The sequence below is a fragment of the Triplophysa rosa genome, linkage group LG23 (assembly GCF_024868665.1).
Source record: "Triplophysa rosa linkage group LG23, Trosa_1v2, whole genome shotgun sequence".
Taxonomy (NCBI): Eukaryota; Metazoa; Chordata; class Actinopteri; order Cypriniformes; family Nemacheilidae; genus Triplophysa; species Triplophysa rosa.
Genome location: NC_079912.1, coordinates 14809923 through 14831999, shown reverse-complemented (window position 1 = coordinate 14831999; position 22077 = coordinate 14809923). Strand labels below are relative to the sequence as shown.

General features: G+C 37.6%; 1 protein-coding gene across 1 annotated transcript in view; it reads left to right on the top strand.

Annotated features, from left to right (window-relative positions):
- The window catches only part of cnbd1 (cyclic nucleotide binding domain containing 1), a 33036-nt gene extending 28294 nt beyond the window's left edge, over window positions 1–4742 (top strand). The window contains exon 12 of the mRNA XM_057322051.1: window positions 1454–4742. Within this exon, the coding sequence (XP_057178034.1) occupies window positions 1454–1567 (114 nt within the window). The 3' untranslated portion in view covers window positions 1568–4742. The remainder of the gene's footprint in view (window positions 1–1453) is intronic.
- The last annotated feature ends 17335 nt before the right edge of the window (window positions 4743–22077 follow it).

Below are 22077 nucleotides of genomic sequence, written 5' to 3'. Positions count from 1 at the left end.
ACATCCAATCAAATCGCAGAGAAAGACAAAAGCCACGCCCACCATTTTTCGCATCGGAAATGCGTCAAAATACTGAAGTAAAAACAATCGCAACTTCCGGATCACTGGGACTTTAAGGTATACAAGATTATGGCAATAATTTCATTACATTTATAACCAAAAAATGTCAGGTTAAAGTAATCTATTGGTTATGGTGTAGCGCTATATTCCGATATTTATTTATCTTACCATTCAAATGACTAAAATCATTCATGACAGTATTGGATTATGTTGACAATGTTTAGAAATAGGCAATTCCGTGAAAATGTCAACCTTACCATGAAAAAATACAGTTTTACCAAAGGTTTTTTACTATACCAACAGCACAGATATGAACATTTGGGGTTTTTTAAAGTATTTGTTTTATTTTAGTGCATGATTTTCCATAGTCTAATAAGTGCCATTTTCAGGATTGTCACATCCATAACGGGACATATTGTCATAATCTCATAAATGGGTACAATAAAATTAAAACTATTTGATGTTCTATGAGCCACCCCTTCTCCATTTGTTGGGTATAATTGCTTCAGGTTTGGGCATTTTAATTCACACAAATCCTACAAAGTTTGTCGTCTCTCAAAAACCGTGTCCTTTTCTGTCACATCCATAACACACGTTTATTTCTATTTAAAATAGAGAACTCGTGCATAGACTGATATTTTTCTGATGTTTTAAATCTATCGACAAGGGTTTAGTAAAATATAAACATGCTCAGTATATTGGTAGCAAATACATTCCCTTGGTGTTTTTATGTCACATCCTTAACGCAAAATGTCACATCCATAACGCTGGACTTGCCCAAATACAGTCTGAAATGAATCCAACATAATGCAACATAATACTAAGCATAAATAAGAAAACTGTTTCTATTTAACCTTGTATGGCCACATAGGATAATAGAAACTATGCTGCTGCAGTCCGATATAAAACTATGTTAAATACAGAGGTTTGTAAACAGTTTCTCTGGACAGCTCATTTATCTTCAGGCATGTATGGTAAATCTCTGTAATCTGCATCATGTATTTATCGGTGTCAGGCGAGAGCTTTTTAAAATGACGTATGGGCTTGATGCTAAACACATGCCACTGTGCAGACGTATGCTGATTATACACTCCATTTGGACTTAAATTTCAGTTTTTATTGCTCTAATAGCGAAAACTGCAATATACCTAAGTATACCTTGAGATTAGTGAGTTTATGGTGGTACAATACAATACAGGACCACCCACTAAACATCTGATGAATAATAAACACATCAATGACACGTTCTTAACACCACCAAACCAGCATAAACCATCTTGGACAAAGTGGAAATTTATAGTGATCTAAGCTGGTCGTTTAGTTATTGCATGTTAAATTAAGTAATCCATGTATTCATCTGACCATATATTCTCTCTCTTCTTCTTTTCTACAGAAAAAGATACTATCTGATTCTGTGTTTTATAATGGCGTTCACCCAGGAAGTGGCAAATGGACTTTTAACCGAGGACCACAACGAGTAACTGGGGAGATCAAGACGTCCACATAAATATTGGAAATGCACACCCGAATAAAACGTAATGACATTCACATCTCCACCCACACATCCAAACACATCTACTGCCTTAATGAAGACGAAAACCAGGACTTGGAATCTATGCAAATGTGTCCAAATCTATATCTTCTGTTTTCGCTTAAAACGGGAGTTCTGGATCCCGTAGCTGTCACACGTTCCAGAAACACACTTATATATCAAGCATCTCTCCTAAAAAAATCCATTCAACGCATTATAAAAGTAATACGCTTGTTGTGTGAGCCACAAGGATTTTAAATGGACTACCAGGTGGATCGAAAGCGGAAAAAGAGCGCTGCAGTTAAACCCACATGGACTGACAGAATGAGATGCTTCTGTTGAGCACAACCGAGGATGAATCTACACTGGCTGCAAAGATCCGATGAGTTCATCCCACAAATCCACAGCCACGTCAGCTGACAAAGAATCTTCCTCCCGTTTTGTTTTCCGCCATGTCCTTTCAAATAAAGCGTTGTGTTCACGCTGTCATGTCAGAGTGACGAAAGGTTGTCATTTGGACATGTGCATGGGAATGTGTTCATATGCTGGGCGCGTTTCCCCTCAGTTTTACCAACACAGTCTCACGGGAATTCGTAACATTGTCACGAACTGTAATCTATTAATTCGTGTTTACTGACACGAATTCCCCCTTTTTTCGTGTCAAGGCATGTCCACACCGGAACGATAATCGCGCTCGTCGACGTCTTGACTAAACAAAGGGCGCCAACGTGAGTGTGCACAGACGCGCAAAACGACAGGCGTAAAAGCGTAATTTTTTTAAATGCCTCGAGGCATCGAATGCATCGGACTCGTTTTTTTGGTTTGACGCGCCGCGTTAAAAACTGGCCGACCAATGAGATTGGCGCTTTTGTTGACGTGCCTGGAGCTTCTGAAGTTACAGTTCCATACAACTTGGTGGCGCTCAAGCACAAAATGGTCTTGCCCGAGCACACATTGACGAAGAGGAAGCAAGATGAATTCTTCTGTGTGACAAGCGAGTGTCAGAAGCATAAAGTTGCGCAGCGTCACCTTGTGAACCGGGGTATTTCTGTTTTTCATTAAGTGCCATCTATGTCAGGGAGTGAATTTGCACGTTCCCTCAGCTCATCGCCAGTGAAAATCGTTTGGGTATAAACGCCGAAAAACGCCTTGAAAAACGTCTCGAAAAACGCTGCCGAATGTATTTTAAAACGCAGTATCTTTCATATGTATAAATATATATATACATTCAAAAAAGGTCGTGCTCACTGACACGAAAGTTAATAGATTCCAAATTTCGTGTCAATGCCACGAACTGCCGTGAGACAGGGTTGGTTCTACACTTGTCAGGTCAGTCATGAGTCATCTGGGTGAATATTTTGAGACAGGCTTTTAAATCATAATCTAAACAAGTGCAAAGGCCTTTAAACATCAACATATCAAAGAGAACCTGAATTATTGCGTTGCGTGGTATCTGCCAGACAGCAAGGTCTCGCATGTGTACTGTAAACTCAGATGATTTAGTTCTGTAGCTAAATTCTGTTGCCTTGTGTCAACTCAGGTCTGACAGATCTTGAGTTAACAAATTATACGGAAACTCCAAGCCTAGAATAGTGTGAGTTTGTTTTGGGTAGAGAAATGTTAACCGGCCCCGGATGGCTAATCTCGTATTGCTGTAAGAAAACAGTTTGAGTTCTTTGTATAACCGTAAGCTTTATTTAGTCTGTGTCTGTTCTTGGATAATTGTGTCTGATTGTCCTTAGATGACTGACTATGCACAGCCCATGATCTGGTTGCTAAATTTAAGCAAATATTATCGTTGTTTGTGTGTTTGATAGATGTTTTTGAGTTTTTGTTGCTGTTTTGACGGCTTTAGTTTTCAAGCACCTCCAGACAAAACACGAAAACCGACTCGCATCAAACGTCTGATCAGGCTGCTTGGATGTTTTTTGTTTATTTAAGTTTGATTTCAAAGTACTTAGTCATGGTTGTCTTTACTAATGTAATAATACTTTTACAGGTGAGCTTTATTCACGGCAGTGTTTAGGCAGGTGGGTGCATGTTTCTGTTTTGTGTGTTTGTTTGGAGAAGGCCATGTGACTATCACTAAAGTGTAGAGTGGGTTTGTATGTGAACCGAAAGGATGTGAAGAGACCAAGTAAAATACACTATTAAATGCCCCTTGACCTTGTGGCACCTGCTGGCTTTCGGGAAATCAATAATTTTCACGGTAGGACTGTGATATTTTGCAAGTGCGTAAAAAATTGCATACCTAAAAGTAGCAAAAATTTAAGTAACAAAAAATTGTTCTCTCGACAGTAACTTGCAAATGCTCTGTAGCTGTTTAATAGTGTTCGGGCTCATTTACCACAGGTCCTGTGACCTCATAATTAATGTTTTCCAAACAACAGGAAGCCGATATTTCGCACAAATGAGCGCATTCTGTGACATCCACCATTGTTTTCCCTTCGCCTGACAAGATCGGAAATAGTAATGGATCAACAATGCAATTTTCCTGTGTCTCGGCAGCCCAAAACCTCTGTAGCCTACAAAACATCCATCATACGGCCTACACCATCACCACAAATATCTCCCGTTCACATACAGTGAAGACGCAGTGAATCCATCTGCTCGAGTCCGGCCCTTCCCTTTCCAACCCATTAGATGTTTATCATGTTCAGTTTGTCTCAAACTTACCCCATTCATCATGAATACAAGCATAGATTTAGAATCCTTTTCTTAACGCACGTGTCATAATTTGCACACTTGTGCACTATTTTATGCCATTTGGTAGTATACATTTGAGAGTAGTGTGTTCACACTGAAAAACGTAAAGCTACAAACTAATTTTTTTTGGGTTGTTTCAACCCGCTGCTGGGTACAAACCCAGAACAAACCCACCTGTTGGCTTGAAGTTAACCTACTTGGTTTCTTGGTTGTTTCAAACTGTGGTTGGGTCAAATATGAATTTAAACCAACAAATGGGTTTTGTGTAAACATTGGACATTAATCAATATATCGTTGATGGCCAAATTTGTTGTTTTTCAGGAAATGGAAAAAAACAATGCACTTTTAAAATGATTAAATACTGTGTTGTCAAAGTTGAGAAGCATTTTTAAATACTTTTTATTGGTTGTAGCAAAACCTACACTGTAAAACTTTGCTGTAATTTTGCAGCAGGTTTTCCAGTAACTTACTGTAGATTTAATTTAAAATTTTGTTTTAAACATAAACTTACCTAGTTCTTATATTTTCTTATAAATATCGTAGGTCACTTTTCTTGATATGTAAATGTAGCGTAATTTAAGAAGTTTTAAATATTTTTACCAGAAAACAAAGCAAACACCCTTAGGAAGAATGTCATTTTTTTGCAGTTTAATGCCAGCAATGAGGCCAGTCTCTTCTTGCTCATTTTGAATCTCAAAAGTCAAAGTGTTTTAATTTTGATTAAAGTAAAGTTTAACTCAAATTAAAAACAGTACTAATAGGAAAATATTAATTAGTCATCAAATCTACAGTACGTTACTGGCAAACCTGCTGCAAAACTACAGCAAAGTTTTACAGTGTAGTGACAAACATAAAGGGTGACTAAAAATAATAATTTAGGGCAAAAAAATAAATATCACAAAATATGGATATACAAGGTTTCAGAAGGACAGCAGCAGTATAACAGTTTAATAATAATTATATAATAATAATGTTTTTTCTTTCATGTTTTGTTTGGTAGAATGCATCTACCAAAAGATAAAGAAAAAATCTTACAAAAGTCTCTTTTGTGATATGTTGATTTCATTACTTTTCTTCATACAGTATGACTCAAAGTTACATCTGGTCTACGTTCATCTGATACTGTTTTCGCCATATCGGGTAAGATGGACTATGTTGAGACATCTTGTACAGTCAATTCAAAATGGATTTTCAATCCAGCATTGGATCAAAAAAGGACAAACCCAACAGTTGGGTTATATTCTATACGCTGGGTTGTTTTAATTCATTATTGCGTCAAATATTTTTAGTTTTTTATTTAATTATAATAAAGCGGAATACATTTAAAGCATGTGCTTGTAATATGTGCCAGATCTCCCGTTCACAATACAGAACTGCAGTCCTTCTAATTGGGATGGTACTAACAGATCAAACACATCATTAGCCCCAGTCTATTAGGTCTGAATAGAGGCTGGGTGGACTGAGGGAAAGAGATGCATCTGGTCTTTGGGTCATTGACTGTGGAGGAAAGTGGAACCATGTGCAGTCCTAAACAAATAATGCCTCTTCCATTTCCAGAGTGAGGTTAAATGCATCGCTGGCGTCTCTTCTAGAGAACCTCAGTGAGAAATGAATCATGTTTTAAAAAGCAATTGTTGAACTTGGTCTTCGCTCAGCAGTTGTATTTCTGCACTCTGAAGGGGAAAACCATCCCTTTTTATGAGCAGATGGCATTATGGGAAAAACTGTTACATTAGCTTTGTTTTGAAAAGTGAAGTTCCTATTCTTTTCCTTTTTCAATATTTACTTTGTACTGCAGGTATGGAAATGCAAAGACATCATCAAGGAGTTTGGATGTGATTTTACCATAGAGAGAGAGAGAGAGAGAGAGAGAGAGAGAGAGAGAGAGAGAGAAATTGATTCACCAGCAGCTTCACAGATCAAAGCCATTGGAGGGTTCAGAAATAATTAAAACATTAGAGACAATTCTTAATGACCGTCATCTCAGTTAATTTCCTCTACACCGTTTATTGTTGTATTTCTAATGTCAATACATAGAAAGGGGAGGAAAGTAAATCATGTTGATTTACAGGGCTCAAGACTAACACTTGAGAGAGGTGGCTGGTGCACCAGCCCTTAATTTGATAGCACCAGAGTCGTGGGGTGAGGTAAGAAAAAAGAATCACTAAAACTTCATTAAAATGTATTTAATACATAAATAAATAAATTAATAATTAATACAAATCATTGTTTATGATTAAATTATTTTTATTGTATATGCAAACTCTCTTTCAACAATTTACCATATTTAAAGCACATCTTTCTTTAAAGCTCCTTTCTTCCTTTATTTGTTGTGAACGACTCCTGTGAGAGAACACAGTTCCTTTAATATCAGTGAGTGTTTTTGGGCCCGTCCTTTGTTGTTTGATGAACATTATAAACAGAGATCTTTATTATGCTGCTGCCCCTTTAAGAGCTCGCGCAATGTACTGGAACAAACATGTGTTTTGTTTCCCAACTGTTTGGTCACGAAACTAAATACCTTTACAAGGTTTCTTTTTAATATGGGAATTTTGACATTATTTTGTGTTTATATGTCCGTTTCAGAGTAAGAAGGCGTGAAAGAGAACTCCGTTTAGTATTTTGTGCTCTGACTCTCTGGGCGCGCGCATATCTCAAACAACCCGCGCGACCTGAAGGCTTTTAGGGATTATACTTACAAATAAATAGTATTTAGCATGATGTATAACGTTTTGTATGCTTTGCAGTATTGTTAGAGAGCTTTATACAATAGTTTAGTGCATGTTTCCAGCATTAGCTTCACAATATGCGCAATATAACTTTCTGCGCATTAAATTTATAATACGCAAAAAACATATATTGATCAGTTTGGCAGTCGCACCGGTGCGACCATTAAGAAAAACTTGTCGCACTGGCAGGCAAAATAGTCGCAAAATGCGACTATTTAGTCGCAGTCTAGAGCCCTGATTTAGCTGACGATACAGAAGTAATTGTGTCCTCTTTTTTCTCTCTTGGCTGCTTTGACATATAGATATCGACATAGTCTTCAGTGATTCTTCACTGGAAATTGTAACCTGGTACCAAACTTATTTCAATTGTTTTAGCAAATGTAATAGATCATTCATGTTTTATGTTTACAAAAAAATAGCATACAGTACATAGTGCCTACTATATGATGCAGGAAAAGTTACAAGGATTTTACTTAGATATTTTAGAAGCACCCTTCCTATGATGCTATAATCACGATGATCCGCTCATGTGACGTCCGTTCTACTGCAGGAGAATCACAATAGTGGATTTATGGCACCAGATATGAGGCTCAATATGTACCAGGTGCACTCATCACATCTCGCCAGCAATGTTCCATTTACGCGCGCCTACTCTTAGCCACTGTTGCGAGTCTGGATGGAAGCCAGCATCAGAAAGCCTGGGGGATGATTATAGGAGACATGGAGATTCGTCCGTCACAGGTGTTACAAACAGGAGGAGTGGTGTGCAAGCGATTGTTATCCAAGAAAGAGAATCCAAGATGGGCTCCCCACTTCCATTCCCCCATTTTTCCACTGAGGACATTTCAAGCAGGGCCGGGAGGGACTCCAGCAAGACTTCCAACATGAATGCAATGTGTGATGCTTTGTGACAATCCCTAAGTGAATATTGAAACTTATGTACTTTGACGTTTAACAAAAATCACAATAATGGAGACAGCAAAGATAAAAGTGGTCTGTATAGGCTACTTTGCAAGATGTAAACACTGGTCCAGAAGCACTTCTGGTTTCTGTTTTTATTTATTTATCATTAGTGTTTTTTTAAATCTTATATAGATAATTTAATCTTAAACATATTTAACATTTTAAATCAGTTATATTCTGTTGGTTGTATTTTGTTCAAACGTTTGTGTAACTGAAGCAGGAAGTTCTTTTGGACCAGCGCTGAACCAGTGTTGGTACGTCATCCGAAGAGGTCTATATATCATGGATGTAGACCACTTACATTTCAGCTAAACTCAGCTTTTTTAAGCTAATTCACCCAATTTGGTTAGCAAAATTTTAACAATGAAAATCATTCAATTAAATAATTTTCTTTTAGGGAATTTATAAAAAGCATAGATTGTGCTGAAAACAGTGATATGAAACTTTACCCATTAGTATTTTTGTAAACCACTGCAAAAAGCACAATTATCAAAGCATGTCAACACTTCCGAGGGGTTCCAAAACACCCTCAGACCCCAGAGGATTAATACAGAACCAAGTCCTTATAAAATATAAAATATATCCTAGAAACATTTGGTATGATTTGTTTGTATCAGTAACAATTAAGTTTAGAAAAAGCAAAGATGGACTATTGCATCATTGCTATAGGAGTGGAAAAAACAAACTTCAATCCAAAACGTGTGACTTAAAGGTCCAGTCAGTGAAATCTAGCGGCAGGAAACCCCTTCTGTACGAAACACTACGACGCCTGACAGAACATGGCGAATTATATGCAAGGGGACCCGTCGTGTATGTAGATAGAAATCGCTCATTCTAAGGTAATAAAAACATAACGCTTCATTGTGTAAGCTCTTCATACACCTCTGAAGACATAGTTATGTATATTATATTCCATTTCTGTCAATAGATCCTCCAAAAATTACACACTGGACCTTTAAAATCAGTTATAATGGCACAGTAATTTCTTATTCCATCCTTATTCCCTTTATGGTCTTTTTCTCACACTGAGCTTCATAAATGATAACTGGGATTTGGTTCCATCCAGTAATTATTTATAATTCGCCTGAAGGATGTAATACTGAAACCCTTGGTGATGTCCCAAGTCAATTTTAAGCACTCTGTGAGTGGAGCGGAGCATGTGCTAATAATTCTGACCTAATTCGGTTCTTCTCTGCATTGCATGAAGTCCATCATGAGATCAGAAATCTGCTATCCCTATGGCAACCAAGGACAAATTGCTCCGAAATGCAAACATACATTATTTGTTTACAGTTGGCTGAGTTCGTCCTTGGAGTGCATTGAATGTGCATTGGGTGCAACTCTTGGGTTGAACTTTTAGGCTTTGTTCACATTGCATATAAATCTGAATTATTAAATAAAAAACAAGCACACATTTGAAGCTACAATAATCTCGGTCTCTGTGTGTTTTGCAGTTAGGGTTGTACGGGGTGACACCTTTGGGATGTTTATTTGCTCTCTTGAAGCCGAGTTGAAGATTAGCCACCTGTTACAGATCCAACTCTCTCTCCCTAGGGAGGGAACGGGGCCAGATCTCTGCCCTGCCTCTCCCTCATCCAGACCTGTCAGTGAGCTCATCTTTGGCTTTCATCTCCATGCTCAGTAACACTCTATTCTCAAACAACCACACACATCTGGCAAGATATAAAATCCCATCTATAAATCTCACAGGGAGAGAAGAACACGCATTATAAAATACTGCACAGGTTCAAATGAGACGCTGTAAACCTTTTTGTTTCTCACTCTTTCGCCAAAATCTTTAAACCTCCTGTTATACGGCCATCTGCACTATTCCACACATCGTACTAACCCACTGACCACTAGCTTTACACAATATACACTACCATCATACAACACACTGTGCATGCATTCTCTCTCTGTGTGTGTGTGTGTGTACTATTTGAAACATTTATTACAGCACACAGCATGCTGTTTCATATACTATTTTTATTATAAGAAGTCAATATTCAGTATATATGGTTGACTACTACATGCTCTCGTACACTACAATAAGGACACCAACAAAAGTATACTTCAAATTAATTTGTAGGTATTTGTATTTAAATATACATTACAAAAGTAAACTTTAAGTATTTTTAGTGTAGTAACTTTACATATTTCAATGTACTTTTGGTATACTTGTAAGTGCATGTTCAATAGAGAATGTGAAGCTGACGTCACGCCCTATGTTGCATGTTGCATTTGCACCGCCATCTTGGAAGGATCATACTCCACTGCTATTATTGTTTTGATATGTACTGTTACTTTTTTTGTTTGATATATGGAGAAATAGAAAGTGAAAGAACCAGGGTCTTTTCCTGAACGACTCTGCGTAATGCGATTGCAGTTGTTAACACAGCAAGACCGACCTACCATAGTTATATTTCCTAATCAAACAAGAAAAACAAAACACTGCATTGAATGCACTAGCAGCCTTCCTCTCAAGATGGTGCAACATTCAACACGGCGTGACATAGCTTCACATTCTCTATACTCGGGACTAAGTGTACTTTTAAGTATAGTCTACTTTAAGTGTGACTTTGAGTACACAACTACAACTATGCTTTTCAATTGTTCTAAACCTAACTTTTATGTATACCGAAAGGCCTAGTTAAAAATTGTGGGCGTGGCTTGTTTTTCACTGCGATTTGATTGGATGTATAATAACAGCCGTTGCATTTTGAAATGGAACTGAGAGCAGACTGACAGTTGAAGGGAAGGAGTTAACAGATGCTCCACCCAAGCCATCTAATTTACGTCATTCAAGATGGATAGTCACTACAGGATGGAAGTGCATTTTCAGATTTTAACTAAAGATTATGAGGGCATGTGGATAAGCTATTTACAATAAACGCTGCAATATTTCAAGAAAAAAAATAAAAATTTTAATTTCACTTGGACTTTAAGTGAACTTATCATCATACTTAGTTTTCTGTATATATATTATTCATACAGTATTTTATTGTTATTAGGGATGCACCGATAAGATTATTTTGGGCCGGTACCGATTTTAACAAACAACTATAGGCCGATTCCGATATTGGTCAATCGCATACAGTACTATACAATACTAGCCAGTTTTTCTGCATTCAATTAATTTTACTGAACATGAATTGGATCCATTTAACATTTTAAGAGAGGCACAAGTGTAAATGTGCCTAAATGTAAATGTAAATTAAGATAAAAATAAGACAACATGACAATCTTCAAATGTGATTTTTGCCATCCAATATTTCTTTTATTAAAAACATGAACTCAAATTTGACTTAAAATTGAACATTTCTTTAATAAATTTAAATAAAGTCTTTGCTGTTGCTATTAACAGTAATTATTATGCTCAGAGAAAAAATTGGATATTCAGACATCCAACTCATTGCCTTCATGCAGTTAATTATAGGGCCCTATGAAATCCGTTTTGTTTTTTTCCTAAATTCCGTTTTTTATTTTTCTGGATTCTGTTTTCTTTTTTTTGTGGCGTACAACTCTGTTAATATGAACCAGTATCTTACATCTAATGTTTTTTTTTCTTTTGCTGTTTTAAGTTTACTTGCATTTAATTACTAGTCTTCTACATTTTTAGTAACAGTTTTGTCACGTGGTTAACTGGACTTTTATTTTGACGACAAACTTTAATTTTGACGGTTTGCCGCAAAGTTTGACAGCAGCTTCTCTCACATAAAACGATAAAATGCGCCTGAGGTAAACTCTTTTAGAGCGGCCTTTCTCATGCTATTGCCGATATGCCGATGGTGTTAAATTAATCCAATATCGGCTGATTAATATCGGCGGCCGATACATCGGTGCATCTTGTATACTTTATCCTATTTGCATGTACAGTATAAACTTAATAAGATAGCATGTAAAACTGTGAAAAGAGTATTTAAAAACTACAGTGACGTATACTTAGAATACTATATTATACTTTTAAGTATATGTCTATCAAAATAATGGGTACAAGAACAGGCCAAATATTGCACTTTTCTGTCAGTATACAAGTCTAGTATCCTTAAGTGTCATTTTAAGTATATCTTAAAATATCTCTGAGAATTACATAAAAGCAGACTGAAAGTGTAACGTTACATTCTGACGTGTAGTTTATACTAATATAGCACACTTGAATAAACTTCTTTTTTTGTGGTGGACACCATGAACATAATTGTATTGTTCTCTCTCTTCAGAATCCTCAAGCATCTTACCTGAGAGCAGAGATCTGACAGAGGGTCTCAACTTGATTTAAAGCACCTGGTGTCTGCGAGCAGCTGGCCAGTTGTATTCATACAATCAATCCATCCCTCGCTCAGATTGAAGAAACAGCGTGTGCCCCGCCCGTGAAGGTTGTTCCACAACATTACACACCTCTTTAAGAGACGAATGCATGAGAGAGACATTTATGGAGAAGGCAAGACTTGATATGAAAAGCAGTGTTGTGTACGCTGCACCATGAGTTTCAAACACATCTGGCCCTCTTTAGATTCTTGATTCTGAATTCTTTGTCTCACTCACTTTAATGAACAAAGTCTGGAGTGTGAAACGTCGTCACATGCTCAGTTCAGTCATGCATAACCAACCTGTTAAGATGCGACGACGGATGGTCAGATTAGCAAATACAGCACCTGTTCTGAACATTAACAAGACTCTTGCGACTCGTTCAAGAAAACCTGATCGATTTGTTTCAACCATTGTTGATTCTTACAAGTGTGACAAAGTAAAACCTTTCCATCATTTGCATGACATCAACATAATTTAGGAGAATATTTAAAAAAATAATACGGGACTCTTAAAAAAAATGTCAGTCATACTGAGGTTAGCAGGTGTGCATGAATAACTCATACTTGTTTAAAATGACTGATACCTCTGTTGTTTCGAACAGGGAGTTGCTGTCCACCTCTCACATATGGGCTGATCCATAGCATCCGATGGCCTGAGAGAGAGAAAACACCCCATGGGTTCACTGGGTATTTAAAAATGTATCAGCTAGCATTTGTGCCGTATCACTTGAAGATAATCGTTTTTACGATGCATCGCGATGCTGCTGCGAACGATCACTGCATCAACGCATAAATACAAATAATAGATTATTTAAAAATGCAATTAAACATCATGTGCCAACGATTACGGTTTTGTAAATACTGTAAACTAGTTATGTGTTATTATCTTATACTAAAAGTATCTTTTGACATAAACCATATAAATACATCTTTCAGACTATTTTCAGCAAGAGTGCTCTCGCGTCTTTCTCTCCCCCTGATGAGGTGATGGTGTGCGCATGGAGGATGCTGCATGTAAAGAAAGGTTTATATTTCTGAACTTGGACCGCTGTTGAAAGTTGTTCAACATGTAAAGATTGAACAACATCCTTCACAACTCCTTCCTGGTGGAACATTCTTCTAACTCAGTCCGGTCAACCACATCTCTCACAACATTCAAAAAATTACTTAAAACCCATCTCTTCTGTGACAGACAAATGAGAAAGAAAAAAAACTACCCCTCTCTCTTTCTCTCAACAGGTATTGGTCTGGCTTTTGTTGAAACTAGTAACTTTTTATTAGCACCTATTGTATTATTGCTCCTGTATGACATATCGCATATTGCTTCCTGAACTCTCTGTAAGTCGCTTTAGATAAAAGCAACTTACAGAAAAAAGGACTTTTGCGTCCCCCCCTTTGGAGGGCGGGGGTTACGGAACTACAGCACGAGCACACAATCATCGCATTATACCTTCGTGTTGTTTACATTATGCACGTACACGCAGATATCCAACAAAACAAAAACTAAAGTAAAAATGAGTACCTATACAGTAGTATTGCATACTTCGTATATTCAAAGAGTTTTTAGTTTGATCACATTTATAAAAGAGAGATTCAGCTGTACGATTATTTCCGGAAAAAGACGAGCTGCTGGAGGCGAGCGGCGGGGACGGAACTACAGCACGAGCACACAATACATCATCGCAGTATACCTTCGTGTTGTTTACATTATGCACGTAAACGCCGATATCCAACAAAACACAGACATAAGTTTGACCTACCGCATGCGGTTCATGTCCGGCATCTTTAAAAATGATTGGAAAAACTTAACTCAAGGAAAATTGAAATGTTGCCTAAAAAAACTGAAGTAAGTTTAAAGCAGTAAAATTATAATAATAAACAAAAACTAAAATAAAAATGAATTAATCTTATATAGCAACATTAAAAATAAATCAATAAATTATAAAATGACTTTTAACTTAAATTGACACAAAAAATCTACAAATAAAGGCTCATTTAAAATATTAATAAAACTAAAATCAAAACTATAATAACTCTGACCACTGTTTAAATATACATTTTTGAATACTAAAAATGATCAAAATCTTATTAAAATAGACTATTTAGGCTAACTCAATATTTAGTTCATTTGTAGAATGCAACTGTCACCCTCCAAAATAATCATATTCTGTGTGTGGAAGATGTGATTAAGCGTTCAAAAGAAGTGACAACAATATTTAGCTGCAGGGTTAACACTGCCTGCTTGTTTTGTTGTTTGTGTTGATGAATTTCTCTGGGTGTCTGTGTGGGATGCTTTCTAAAAAAGGTCAGCATTTTTGTCAACACAGTGGCGTAACCCCGCTGTTCTCGCCCTGCAATAAGCATATGTTGTGTTTTGGATGCTGGTGTTTCCTACAGCGTTTTTTACTAGTAAGACTAAACTAACAAACCATTCTGAACGGCTATGCTGGTCCACCAGCATCTTTTTTAGCTGGGCACAGATCAATGTAACTTAAATCTGTGGGAAATCCCTATCCAAGAACCGCATGCATTGTGTGAGGTTGCCTAAGTGAACATCTGTCCGACCTTCCCTTGTTTCATTTACAGGGACGTCTGACCTATTTCCCTTGACTCATTCTTTCCAGACTGTCACACTCGATCTTTGTTTCTTTTTCCTTTTCTTTCTTCATCTCCACAACACACCTTTCAAACTGGACTCGGTTTCAAAGCCAACGGCAACCGTGACCGTTCTCCCTCATTCTGTTAGCTCAGCAAAACAGAGTCCATGAAAAGACAAACAGAAGCATTTTCCTTTGGAAAATATTATCAGGCCTCTTGGCCATGTGTTCTCGGTGACTGATTCTGTAGTTAACACAAACACAGATGAATCTTTTCTCATGATTGGGAATGGTCTCCATCCATCCCTGTGACCGTAAGCTGGAGAGAACGAGAGGGGAAAGGAGTGGCAGAGGGATTTGGAAAGTGAGACAGATGTGAAAGATCATGAATTAAGGTGCTTGAGGTTTCTTGCAAAGCCGATGAAGATTATGATGATGGTTCTCCAGGGGACACTTAATGCTGATGTGTCCGTCTGCAGAGCACTATGTGTTTAACTCTTGTTGTATTTGTTTGGTTGAAATTAGTTTTTTACTTTGCAGTACACCGCAACAAGTCCTGTTCATGTTTAGTGCTATTATCTTGTTTTGTTGTATAACTTTTGATAATGGCCTTAAAATGAAACACAGTGGCTCTGCTGTGACCTGCTGTCTCATATGGCGCTTTTCTACTGCACGGTACGGCGCGGTATAGCTCACTTTTGGGGTGTTTTCCACTGGGTACAGTACCTAGTACCTGAAACTTTTTTTAGTACCACCTCGGTTGAGTTTCCTAGCGTACTGTACTGATTCAAAAATGTGATGTGCTTACACACAGATCCCTGATTGGGCAGAGAGAATCATTGGATTCGCAACACATGAATACACATTTTAATACGTAATATTGGCATTTCATTAAATGCTTCGTCACAGTAATATAGAGATTGAGAGCCTTAACGCAATGCTAAATGGTACATTAGCTTTCCCTCGTGCGACGTCGAGCAAACCAAATGATTTTTTCAGCAAAGAGCAGACAACGATTTCCCAAACTCTCTGGTATTTTAGCAGTATTTTGTTTTGCTGCCACCCACCATCGATATGCTCCATTACTGCTGTGTTGTGTGGGTGTTTATGTCGTGTTCACAATGATGCTACGGCAGTAGAGGCGGCGCAGCTATGACGATAAATTTATAATCCCCACCCACTTTGAAGTGGTACTAAACTGCTGCGGAAAAGCAAACTGAGCCGAAGTGAAGTGAGCCGAGTCATGCTAAACCTGACGGTAGCATGCAGTGGAAAAGCAGCATTAGTGATTGATCTCTGAAGCTCATCGTTGTGGCAAATTTACTGTGAAATGAGAAACTTTCTCCTGTTCTCTCTGTCCCGTGCCGGTTCGTTACAGTTCGTGTGTATTTCTTGCGTCTTGTTCCCCGGTTCTTGTCTTGCCTTTTGCCAGTGGACTTTGTTTTTGGACTTCTTTTGTTTTGACCCCTCGTGGGTAGTGTTTTGTTTTAAGCCCTGTTTTGAGGTCGTTGTTGCTTTAATAAAGTTATTATTGTGAATCAGCTGTCTGCATCTGGGTCCTTGCGGTCAGTATCTTGACACTGAGAGCTTACTGATGGTGAGTAAAATTAAATAAAAAATTGAAACTATGACATCATCCACTGTGGCAGCATCTCGGGGGAAGAAATTTAGACCTTTTTCGTACAAGCAACAAGTGCCACGAATGACTATGAGACCTGTAGCTACAGATGCTGAGAAAGTGTTAGAACATAAAGTGAGTCCTACAGCCCTGAGGTCTCCAGCAACAACTGCAGTATTTCAGAGTGTTTAAGTGTTGGAACACTAAAGACCTAAAGACTGTCTACAACACCCATCACTGGTTGTCTGTACTGCATGAAAAACCACCTTACAATAAATCAGCCTAACACCGGACGCGACCGGCACAACGCGACACAACACACGGCCTGTTCGAATGGTATGGTCGCGTCACGCCGTATCCAGTGTGGACAAATTTTTAAATTATAATGGTTTCTAATGCGTTCTATTGTCTTTTGTCATGCCTTGTCCGGTGTAGACATGGCATAAGCATGCTTTCTGGTTTAAACTGGTCTTTGATGGTTTAAGATGGCTTGGCCGGATTGGACTAGCTGGTCTTATAGTTGGACTAAGTTGGTTCAGTTGCTTAGCCAACTGGTCTCCCAAATAAAAAAACTAAAAACCAGTCAACTCCCTGTTGGAAAAAACAACATATGTTGGTTAGATATGTTTTGAAGCATGGTTTGAGCTGGTTTAAGCTGGTCATGTGCTGGTCCTAAGCAACTAGCTCCTAGCTCAGGACCGGCTCTCCTGTTTTACCAGCTCAAACCAGCTACCATGCTTCAAAACATACCTTACCAGCATGTGCAAGTTTTTTCAACAGGGCTCTTAAACAAGCTAAAAGCTTCCCAGCTAACATCCTCAGAACTTTAGCTAATGTCATTATGTAATATGACAAATTTCTTTGAAAGTTGCCTCATTTTTAAAAAAATTGCTCTTGCAGCATTTTACAAATGTTAAATGTTAAACTATCTATAAATGTAAAACACTTGGAAATGCATTTTAATAATGTTATTTTGAATGTTATTATTTGACAAGTTCATGGGAATGTTAGCAAATGTTCTTAGAACATGTTTTTTTTTGTTAACTAAGTTAAGCTATATTCATATCCCAAATGTATACATAAGCCTAGACCATTTATGGCAACACAAAACAATATATTTTGAGAAATGTGGTTTTGTGTCCATACAATGGAAGTCAATGGGGTCCAATGTTGTTTGGTGACCAACGTTCTTCCAAATATCTTTTGTGTTCTGCAAAAAGAAAGTCATTAACATTTGAGTGAAGTCCCAGCATTCATTTCCTGGTTAACTTGAGTTTTGCTTTCATGGGCACGTAAATCAATAACTGAACTCCAGAAAGCAGAAACCATCTGTGTGATAAACAGGCCCCTCTACTCTATTAATATATTAAATCAATGACTAATGAGGTGATGAGTCAATTCATGCAAAATAACAAATGTGTCAGAACACTCCGATGCATTTTACAACAGTTATCAGCACCATCAAAGTCAAGGACACAGTCTGCTGTCGTATCACATCTGCTGCAAAGTAAACCTTTCGTTCATCTGTGGAAAAAGATGCAGTTGTGCATGGTCGATTATCATTGCTTTCGTCTTGTCAAGTGTCGGATGCATGTAAACCACATCTCTGATACCATCCTTGCATGCTTGCAAGTCGGTTTCCGATGAACAACAACCTAGAGTCCTCAAAGCTGATGAAGAAGTCTGCAGAGACTTCAGCCAATCAGATCGCAGCTCCTCAGAGCCTCATAATTGTACATGAGGGAAACTGGCTGTATATAGTATAATAAGAAAATGATCATTACTTTGCATTCTAAGATGAAATTATTATGAATGTTATTCTTTTATATTAGCTTAATAAGTTACATTAAGTTATGTTTCTTTTAAACTCTTAGACAACAAAACATTTCATCTTTTCAATGTACTGTAGTTTATCAGTTCAATCTAAAAGTTTGGAAACTGGTTACCAAGATGAAAAAATCAAGTTTGTCAGTCGTAATACTTTTTTCCATTCCTCACACATGTTTTTTATTAGCCTTCAGAAATGTGATAATGAAAAGTCCACAAACATATGGACTGAAACAATCTGCATAAGCCGAAAATCAAATGCTGATATAATTTTCTCCTCATTTTACCCTCTGACCGTATCTCATTTATTCTCCATCAAGGGCCCGGCTCTCCAATCAACGTAATCTGTGTCGACCCGCGTCTTCAGCCGAAGCGAAAAATCTTCGCTGAGATTTCGCCTGTTTTTCTCCTGTTGTGAAACAAATGAGGAATAAATTAACTCGCTCGTCTGAATGTCAGGCGACCCGGGTAGATGTATTAACGTAATTTATATAAGCACTACAGGGGATTTCTGCCAACGCTGGCCAGGTTTCATTAAATTAATGTGATAATGTCCCATTCTAATTTCAATCCCCCCTACTATCCGAATCACACTGTTGAACCCTGGCTCCACCCTGCTGTCACTAAATAGCAAGGCTGTAACATTTGCTTGAGCTCAATGAGATACAATTAACTGGTCACATTGCTTGAAAACCTGATAGCTTGATATAATATTTATTTTGCGTTCTCTGAAGATTCACCAGGGTGTCCGCGGGGTCTTAAAAAGTATTAAATGCCATTTTCCAAGGTATTCAATTGTGTATCATTTTTTCATATTTGTCCAAAGAGGTCATATGCGAAAGTTTGCCTAAATTTAATGGAGATCCATTTACACCCGGATGTTAAACGACATCATTGACTAATGGGGAAATGCAAGTTTTCGTGCAAATGGTTGGAGGATAAGGAGTTAGAACCATGGCTGAGGGCCGTCTCTGGGAATAACCGTGAGGCGTACTGATCTGTGTGTAGGAAGGCGATTAGCGTAGCCTCGTTTCTCTTTGTAATAAACCTTGCATTGGTTTAGTCACTCAGTTAATTCTCTGGAGCTTCGTTCCCACTCTTCTGAATTACATTGCATTAATAAGGAGTTATCACAAACTATGACTGTTTAGTTGTGCTATCTTACAATCAGTACACAGTAAATATAAGTTAAAGTATTAAAACTTGAAATGGTGATGAGGTCTTAAAATGTATGGAAATGGTCTTAAAAAGTATTAAATTTAGCTCCATGATTTCTGTATATACCCTGATTTACACTAAGTTCCAGGACTTAATGAAACACAAAAATGTATCCTTGTCAAATGATGTCAAACTGACATTTCCGGCAAAATCGGTAAAAAACTGATAATTTCTGGCAGCTGGGGCGCCAGAAAAATACTGTAAGCTATTGTTTTTTTTTCTACGTAAAATTAAATTTTTCTTGCTAAATTTGCAGTCTTTTTCTGTAATTTGATTATGTTTTACCATATATACCATATAAAAAAACATTTTTTTCATTATATGTGAAAAAATAACTTAAAACGACCTACAATTCTGTAAAATTACAGTTTGTAGGGTAAGGATACAAACAGTTTTGAACACTGAACTTTTGTGTACTTGCTAAGTAACTGATTTTTTTTCTTTTTATCCAAAATAGGTTTTGGGTTGCACTTTTAACTAGGGACCCATTTGCCATAAAGGTAAATTGTCATGATCCTGTCCTTCCTGTCCGGAGTTTTCGAGCCTTGTGGACAGGGTCGTGACAGTACCATGTCTTGTGTGTGTGTTACGTCTTGTGTGGAGACATGTGGCAGTTTGTTTTGACATTGCGCCGTGTGTCCTCCTGTCTCTTGCCTTGGCCCCGCCCCCTTGTTTCCGTTAATCTTCCCTTTAGTGTTCGATCCCGTCACCTGCCTCTCACCCTCCTTGCGTTATCATCCCTTGTTATTGTTCCCCTTTATAAGCCCCATGAATTCCTTGTCCCGTGTCGGTTCATTGTATTGTGTATTGTCATCGTGACCGTGAGTGTTTGTTCGCCCTACCCTCCTCCGTGGCTACTCCTCGGATTACTCTGTTCCTGTTCACCGTGCCCTTTCGTTTGTGGACTTATCATTTGGATTACCCTTGGACCTTGTTTGTTTTATCCCCCTTGCGGGAAGTTTTTGGTTTGCTTCCTTGTTTTGATTTTTACCGTGTTTTCCCCATCGAGGGTTTTTGAGTTTGTCTTTTAATAAAGAGTCTTCAGTTAACCCCTTGCTGTGTGCGCCTGGGTCCTGTCTTGCAATTCATGACATAAATACTGTTTTCTTTAACACGTTCATCTTAACGATCGATATCAAAAAGGAATTAAAATGACATTTAAACATTAAATAGTAGTTTAAATTGTATGGTACTTAAATATTAAACTAGGGTTTCAACATATGTGATAACGGTAACACAGGACCAATTCTCACTATTAACAAGTTGCTTATTAGCATGCCTATTATTAGCATATTGGCTGTTTATAAGCACTTATAAAGCACATATTCTGCATGACCATATTCTACATCCCTAATCCTACCTAAACCTAACAACTACCTTACCAACTATTAATAAGCAACAAATTAAGAGTTAACTATGCAAAAGTCGTAGTTAATAGTTTATTAAAACCGAGAACTGGACCTTAAAATAAAGTGTGACCGTGATAACATAGGGAGACGACAAACAGTTACTTAACCGTTTATAGTGATTTGTCAAGCTTTGATACTTTTTCCAATTTATAGTATATTAGAACACTAACATAAACACTTCACCGATTGTACATTTTGACTTTGAAGAAGAGATTTGGCTACATTATCTCTCTAAATAGTTTTTCTGTTCGCAAAGTGAAACTATTCAGTTTTATTCTGATCTGCTACATATAAAACACGCTGAATCAGCCGACAGCTATCAATTCATTGTGCCGATCTTCGTAGATTAGATTGTATAGTGCTTTGCCAGATGGCCCTGTTTAAAAGTTATTAATTATCATTCCACTGCAATTTCATTGAAGGAATTCCTATTTCTGAGAGAATAGTCAGTAATACAATAAGAGCTTTGGGCATATCTTGCTTTGGAAATGAAGTTAACCCATCTGCAGTCTCTTACTGTATTGCGTGTTCTACATCTGTGGATTTTTGTACATTCAGAAACATGCCTATTGTTAGAATAATGCAATGACAATTGCAATAATGAATCACTGTTTTGTTTTCACAGTGGCCTCGGCGTCAAAACTTGAGTCTTTTTTTCTTCGGGTTGGAAACTGCAGGGGATCAATCAGCCCACTTATATACAAAACGCACCTGTTTAGTGATCATGAAGCTACAAGTGCGTCAACTTCAAATGTGTTTCACCTCTAGTTGGATGAAAACCACCAGGGGATCAGGGAGGTACAGACCTGATGTAAACAGCAGCCGGAGGGGAAACTGAATCAGATCGACATGTTTTTGACAATGATCAACATGTCCAGTCTAGTACTTCTTTCTGGAGCAAACTGCAATAAAAATAAGTAAATCTTTACTTGAAAAATGTCTAAATTATACCGCAAAAGGAATTTGAGGTTTACCTGAGATTCAGTTCGGCTTGAGATATCCGAGGGGATTTTTTAAATCTTTTCTGTCTTGTTGCATGAGCACAAGTTCTCACGCATAAAGCGTGTTTCATAGCTCCAAACATATGTGTGCACTATATTGCATATACAATA